Source organism: Halyomorpha halys, unplaced genomic scaffold (genome assembly GCF_000696795.3).
Source record: "Halyomorpha halys isolate HHAL.00 unplaced genomic scaffold, Hhal_1.1 Scaffold124.1, whole genome shotgun sequence".
NCBI lineage: Eukaryota > Metazoa > Arthropoda > Insecta > Hemiptera > Pentatomidae > Halyomorpha > Halyomorpha halys.
In genome coordinates this window covers 908,936-917,389 of record NW_027111282.1, presented here as the reverse complement: position 1 = coordinate 917,389, position 8,454 = coordinate 908,936, and the positions used below count along the sequence as shown (strand labels likewise).

Genomic DNA, 8,454 nt, shown 5'->3' with positions numbered 1-8,454 from the left:
TATTTTAAGCCCTGATTAAGCGGTGTAAGGGTAGTGAAACGTACCTTTTTTTTCAAGGATTATATTTCTACCAACCAACAGGGTTGATTCGCTATACAAAAATGAATACAAAATAAAAATATTTTGAATTTATCATTATTTACATATAAATTGTATTATTAAGTATAATATTGTTGTTAACTTATTGATTTAGTTTTTTCTTGTTTTATTCACATATATATTATAGATAATAACAAAAAGTTATTTTATGAATTCTTAAATGTAGTAAAACTCTTTCGGCTACTAAAGGGCGTTGAAGTGATTCATATCATGAAGATGTATTAATGGCGCGTTTAATTATTGCTGGTTGCTATATGATCCTAAATACACAAAGATATTAAATATAATAGTTTTATTGTGATTAATTTGTGATATAAGACAGAATTGTGTGAGAATTGTAACCAACTCCTAACAACTGCATTAATAGGATGCCATAGTGAGCAATGATTAGATTAGGAATAATTGCCCGATTGTTGTGATTAATAAGTAATCAAATGTATATAAAGAACTAACTTAGCCATTTATATAGTCCTAACATTATAAACCGGGTTTTGTCAACCTACCTTATTATTATTACATATAATTACACTTATTATTATTATATATAATTACTGTGTTCTCATACTAATTATTTTTATTTTATGAAAAATGTATATGTAAATAGCCTAATGTAATTAAATATTTTTTTTCTTTACCTTACCTATTTATGAAATATGTATTTGGTAATATAGATAAATAAATTCAATATAGGTATTTCGCTAAAGTCGAGCTACTGAAAATGACGTATTATATTAATGATTTTACAAATTCTAAGAATTTTCTCAAAACGCTCATTATCTTTCCTTTTTTTTCCCTTTTTTTCAACTCGTAATATCAATGTACAATTAAACGTTTAATTAGCAAGCTCTCACAATCATTAAAATATTCTCTGAATATAATTGAATCGTTCGCTGAATTGTTTAAAGATTCCTCCTATACTTTGTTGCTAGCGAAAAAAAAAAAATCACAAATAAGTACCTATATTACTTTTTTATTTAATTTATCAACTGTCCCCTATCATTCAATAAAAAAATAATAAAGTATGACAAATTATTAATGAATAAGAGGAGCGATATTTTTCCAGATTAAAAATGAATTTATCATCAAAATACGAGTAGTAATATAGATGTATAATGTAATTATCTTACAAATAAAGCTACAGAAGATAATGATGAGTGATTAAAAACCAATAAATAAATAAATTATTTCACGTCTCCTTGGTTGTAATAATAATAGTCAGTTTAAGAGAAAGTATTTCCATTTCGATTAATACGAAAATTTCTATTTTAGAACGAGTATGAATAATTTTCAACTCAGAGTAGGGTTTTAAGAGAAAATTGTGTGATTATAGATCCACGGCAGAATTTTTTTTACCCCAAATTACAGTTTTTCTGGTTCTTATTCTTATATTTTTGTAAATCAATAAAAAAATCCTTTATAAGCACATCATTTATTTTCAACTATATAATCAACTTAATTTAGTAATATATTAGTAATATATATTTTTAATGATAAATAAAACAAATGTATCAAGATACAAGCAGAAAAAGAGGACATATATACAAAATGTATTCCTTACCTACAGGAAAAATATACAGAAGTATTTGGCGAAAGACGATTTTCGGTGAAAGGGCTTTGGGGTTGAGAGTAACCAATCTGGCGGTCGAGCGTGATTCTGACCAAATCACCTCCTTGCACAACCGTTATTCTAGTAACGGTGCTTCCTTACAAAGTACTGAACCGCTGACCCTTCATGGGTTATAACGGTACAGATTTTAATTTTAATTTATTATTTAATATTTTCTATTGGGCTGATCGCTATGCTGTGTATTAGCAATTTAACACAGTTGAGCCGCCACTTGTAATGTTTTGAGTTCCTTCTACTTTTTGTCCTTTGATATCTTATACTGAGCAGTATTTTTTCAATACACTAAAATTAAATACTGAATTATTCATAGGTATCTCCAAATTTAATGGACTATCGTAATTAATTTGTTAACGTTAAATTAATCAACGATTAATCATGAACATTTTTTTCACGAAATAAATTAAACTGAATTTGACAAAAAAAAATATTCTACTAAACATTTTCTATACGAAAAAAAGAAAAACAAAGTAGGCTAAGTTCTGGACAGCCATATATGAAGAAGTTGTAGGAAGGATTTTTTCACAATAAAAATTTACTTGGAATAACAGGCATTTGATACAGCTTGGTACCGTACACTGCTGTAATAATCCGTTAGTGCATTAATGTCATAAACTCATGCATTAATCTGTTCCTACCTCACAAACCCTCAAAATATATAATAATTTTACCTTCCTGTCCCTCCCCTCTTTTCGTAGTCTGGCATGGTTTATGCATACAGCTTCCCCAGCACCCCAGCACCCCAGCACTGTCCTCTCTGCTGAAGATACTTGTTGTCTGTAAATACCCTGCAGTCACCCATTAAAAATTGACGTCAAACTTAGAAAATTAAAATGAAAATAAAGTGTCCCTACAATAAGTGTCGTTTAACAATGTTTCACACATCCTACTAGAACAGATCCGCAACCTAAAAAAAAAACATACATGGAATCCTCGTGCAAGTTTTAAATGAGACTGTCCGTAGATTTCGATTCTAAGAGTTCTTTCAATTCCCTACAAAAAACTCATACACTCCGCTAAACGATCAAGTTCCACACCAATCCATTACAATGCACAATCCTCAATGTTCTTCCTCTTGTTACAAATGAGACATCCATAAATACCTCAATGTTCCATTTTTTGCAAATATGGTCGGCAATGGTTGTACTCTCTTTAATTATAGACTATTTGTTCACATAAACCTACTCTTTCGTACCCTGACGAAATTTATTCCTGCTAAAGCTAAGTTGCCTATGAAAAGAAGATGGTCACGGGACTTTATGACTTAAAATACTGATTAAAGTGCTATCAAATGGTCTTTCAAAAGCTATTATCATGTGTGTTTAAATTCATATAACAAATTTCTTACCATATAGGATTTGGAGACAAATCTTGACAGTCATTAATTAAGAAAATAATCTTTTTTATTTTGTTATACAGAACTAAATTTCATACATAAAAAGAAATCAATAAATAAAAAGAAGACCATTTTAGGTCTGAAATTAGCGATTTGAATTTCGACAATGATCTATTAAGGAAATTTTTCATTAGAGAATTCGGGCAGTAGAGGCTTGGATTATAACGCAACTATTCCAAAAATTATGAAAGTGGTTATTAGAAAGAAAACATAATAGAAAGAAAATAATACTTTTTATTGAATGTCAATATAGTCCCATCAAATTTAATTACAAGTACAAAATAAATTAATTGCTCAATATAAATGTATTATAATTAATTATCTGTATAATTCGCCATACGTTCAATATTAATGTTTTAATTGTATTAGTCTGTATTTATGCAAAATAAGACCAGATTGTTCTCGAGCAATTTAAAAATGTCTAGGTGATAAGATTTAGGATGAGGATTGTGGTATTTTAAAACAGAAAAACTTCAAATTGCTAAATTCAAATTCAATCCTTATAGAGTGGGCTCCCTTAATTAGGTAAAAATGTGGCGGTTGAGCGTGATTCTGACCAAATCACCTTCATACACAACCGTTGCATGATAACAAGGATGACGTTAGAGAATTCGTTGGATCATTCGTACTTGTTAAAAAAAATAAAATAAGAAATAACAAAATTTAAATAAATAAGAAATTAACTTGATAATTCGCCGATCATCAACATAACGTATTTCTCATTTATAATAATCTTGATTTTACTTCTTGTTTTTTCGAAGTCATATTTGTGACAGTTTGTTTTTTTACTTTAAAAAATTCATTATCGTCCCTAATGGTTCTTGATATATTAGGGTTTAATCCAAAACTATTGCGGTGTGCTGGGAGTATAGAAATTCCTGAACAATATGACTAATTGTTATATTTTTTCTATAAAAATGACGTTCAGGGGTCAGATAATCAAAAAATATTTCTGAAATTGAAGTAATAAAACGAATTTGATAATTCGGTATACAATTTCTTCAAGGGTGAAAAGTTTAATATATCAACAATATTTATTTAAATAATATTATTTCAAAAATTTTTTGAGACAGGGTAATTATTTATTAAATAAAACCACAAATTGTATCCAATACTGTCTCAACACTTTATTTCTTATTAGTCCAACGTTTCGGCTATTCCAGCCATCTTCAAAGACATCTTTAATACAAATCTTCTCCTCACATTAATTTATAATTTTTATTGCAGGCTATTCTGCCCAGGTCATTTTCTTATTTTAATTTCAAACCAATTTATTTAAATTTTAAAAACATTAACTTTTCATTTTCTTTATAAAATTATCCACAATATAAAATACACCACCATATTGTGGATAATTTTATAAAGAAAAAGAAAAGTTAATGGTTTTAAAATTTAAATAAATAGGTTTGAAATTAAAATAAGAAAATGACCTGGGCAGAATAGCCTGCAATAAAAATTATAAATTAATGTGAGGAGAAGATTTGTATTAAAGATGTCCTTGAAGATGGCTGGAATAGCCGAAACACTGGACTAATAACAAATAAAGTGTTGAGACAGTATTGGATACAATTTGTGGTTTTATTTAATAAACAATATTTATTTTCAAGTACAATAATAACTTATGGACTTTAAGACTTCTTTTAAGGTCGACGTTTCGGTGTACTGTGTATAAGATCATTCCTTATAATCTACTGTAGTTATATTGAAGTTAATTTAATTTCTTTAACAATTAAAAAAAAATTTTATAGTTTTATATTATTTCAGTAATAACGGTACTTCCATAAAAGTTTTGCAACACTGACCCTTCATGTGTTTTAGTACAGATTTTATTTTATTTTTTAAAATATGATCCATATAACACCGAAACCTTACTCCTTAAAATCAATTACATACGTTCTTCTAAGCGATATTATTCAGCATATGATCTAAAATCTTCGTTGAAGTTATTTTAAAACTAAACCAAGAGAAGGCAATCGAAGGATTGTGAAATGACAGCGGCATCACTCAGTCCAATTAAGCATCTGTATGATTAACGCCACCGATGCTGCCTAGAGCATCGCCCAATATCAAAAGAACATTTATGATTCCTTCCTATCTGCTGTTAAACATTTACAATTTTTATTTACATTACATAACTTATTTTGTAAACGTCTCTCTATGGATCAGATATAGATGGATAGATTTTTCATAACATTCTAATTGCTTGTGTTACTTGGAAATATATTTTAACAATTATTCAAAAGAATTTAAGTTTACATCAGGATACCTTATGAAAATAAATAAATATATTTATTTTTATTATGTTGTTTGAGACTGGTAGGTTTATCATTAATAACAAAATTTATCCAAAATCTCAACTTTCTTAAATAGATGTGATAACATATCCTACGTTTCGGCCGGTCCGACCATCATAAAGGACAATTATAACTTATTATCAACAGTATCAAAACATTATTTTACAAACATTATTAATTATAATTTGCATAAGTTAATTTTAGTAGCACAGCCTAACATAGATTTATTAAAATTTACAGCTTATTATAACAAAGACAATTTAACGAAGTTAGAAAGTCGAGACTCTTTCGATAATTTTTGTTATTATTAATAAATAAATATGTTTTTTATAATCTACTTTTGAAAGTTACTTATAATAAATTAACATTAGCAATATAAGTTGATAAATTACTACTATTATTATTTTTAGCTTACAAAATTATAGTAATTATTGAACATACTATTATGTATGTCGATATTTATAAAAATATTTTAAATACGGTAAGAAATAAAATATATATATTTTCTTAAAATTGAACAAAGAAGTCATTAATAAATTGTAAAATAATATAAATATTTGATAGATATAACATAGAATATAGTATACTTGTAAAATATATAATGTACGGTTATAAGGTATTATACCCTTAAATTTATCTAAAAGTAAAAAATAATTCAATTATAATTGGCTCTGTACTAATTATGGCCTTTTTAATATTACCTTGGCATTTCCGAGCTAATGGCAGCACTTCACCAACAATTCACAGAAACAAAAACAACTAAGATATCAAGTGTTGTTAGTTTGAATGCCCTCTAACAACTGAGAAGTTGACAGGCGTAAAGACTTGTCCGCGATACTTAGCAGTGCGCAAGCGTTTCTTCCCCTTCTTCTGACCACTTTTTATTTTTTATATTGCGCATGCGCAATATACCAATTAAATTGGACGCTTTTATGTATCCTTTACATGGAATTTGATAATTGTAATTCATCAGAAAAAGGCATTTAGAAATCGTTTTAATATATTTTGTACAATTAACATTCCTGACTGAAGTAATTTTATTTAGCTTTTTAATGAGGAAAACGGTACCTCCATGTTATTACCAATTATCGGAAAATTACATCTGCCTTTTAATTTGTTTATTTGTTAAATGTTTTTAACATAATGACAGTATTTGCGTTAGTCTATATTATTAATTCAGCACATACGTTATTCTTGTACAGTAGTCAAATAGAACTGCTCTAGAATTACAGTATAGTTAATGTTGCATGTAAATCTAGTTACGTATTCATCTCAAATCTAGCTAGAAGACGAGTCTAATTACAGATGATTTATATAATCAATCAAATGGAACAGAACATTAAATTTCACTGTAAATTTTAAAAAAAATATGAGATATAGCAAATATCAATTTACAAAATTTTCGCAACGCTAACCTCTACATAGCGAAAAGGCTCTCTAAGTAACGCATGGTCTACCTGTCCGCCTCACATTTCTTAGTGTGAGTTTATGCAGTCCTTCTCCAACTCTTATTTGTATTTGAATTATCAATATCGTTTGTCGTGATCTAACCCAATAAGTTTTGTCTAAAATTTATGGACGTTTTACTTCCGGTCCAGTGATAACTGACAAACAGAAAAGTGTGCATTAAGCGTTGAGGCAACATTGCATGTTATTCAAGGTAACTTAATTTATTTTTCTTTTTTAAATTCAGTGTCCAATTAATATAAAGTGATTTTAAATATGTAGTAAGTACAATTACTTTAAAAAAAATTATTATTTCTCACACCGCACATGTTAATCGTTTTAACGAGGTTCCATATTATTCGTGATATTGATTTCAATGAAAAAGTGTGCGAATATTAATTAAATGTATTTTAGTCATAAAAACCTCAATTTCGCAAAAACCCTGTATATAATTGTATCCTGATCAAAATTTAAATAAAAAAACTCTAGCTCCTATGTCATGACCGAACTTTGTCGTGGAAACTTGATATCGAACACATTTTCTGACAGTCAGTAAGTTCACTTAAGCTTTAAATAACCACGTATTAAGCTCCTTGCATCCTCATTCCTTCTCCACTTTGACTACGGCTGTATAGTATACAGAGATATCACGATTTTACAGGAGAACAGACCGAAGAGAATCTTTGTATTCTTTATTTTTTTCTTACCTCTGCCTGGTCATTTCTGACACGCGAGGAGAAGGGGGAAGTAATCTACAGGTAACCACACTATTCTAACCATGGCGGAAGGGTAAACTTTCATTTCATGGGGTGAATGGAATCCCCCAGGGCAGATTCAAACCGACGTGGCTGCAGTTACAAGTTGTCAAGGCGATACCTTAACTCCCTCGTTACAAAGGACCGATTGCAGAAATCATGAATTCTTTTTTACGATTTGTCTTAGATATCTCGTGGCAATCTCATGTTCCCCACCTCTCTGGTGAGTTTTAGTGGCACTTCCCCCTTCAACCGTAGGCGATGTTTTTCCGGATATTTCCTATACTAAAACATAAATTCCGATTACCCTCCTACATCTACAGTCTTCTGCAATTCCATTCCTCAATCCACTCATAGGGAACAAGATCCCACCTCTCTGACATCTATATCCCTTCCCACAGAATTACAACGTTTGAACATTCCTTTTAAGCCCTGTACACTGCCCTCTGGAATTCCCTCCGAGCTTCTTTCCTTTGTTTAATCTAATCCCTCCATCTCCAATACCTTCCGACATCGAAAATCAATGCTCTCTAATCATTACATCTTAATTTGGGATCAGAATCAGGATTAAGATTGGATTTAAAAAAAAATATTCTATAGTTTATCCTTGTTATTTCTAGTATGTATTTAAATTTTTGTATATGTGGATATATACGTATAATTATATATATGCTGGTGTATAAATTAATATGTAATATAAATGTGCAAAGGGGTTACTTATGAATTAATTCATTAATTTATTTGCTTTTTGTACTTCATTTATTTTTAGTTTTTAATGAAAATTTGTTTTATTTTGTTTATTTATATATTTATAATTTTAGGTCTATATTTATTCATGTC

The 8,454-nt window shown here is 28.9% G+C and overlaps 1 protein-coding gene across 9 annotated transcripts in view; it reads right to left on the bottom strand.

Annotated features, from left to right (window-relative positions):
* Ih (hyperpolarization activated cyclic nucleotide gated potassium channel Ih) overlaps positions 1-8,454 on the bottom strand; it is a 734,518-nt gene that overhangs the window by 347,840 nt on the left and 378,224 nt on the right. Inside the window, exon 1 of one of the 9 annotated variants that reach the window (XM_014416445.3) lies at positions 6,115-6,245. The exons of the other annotated variants lie outside the window; for them this stretch is intronic. Within the exon in view, the coding sequence (XP_014271931.1) occupies positions 6,115-6,122 (8 nt within the window). The 5' untranslated portion in view covers positions 6,123-6,245. Of the gene's footprint in view, positions 1-6,114; positions 6,246-8,454 lie in introns of those variants that run through there. 9 annotated transcript variants of the gene reach the window in all.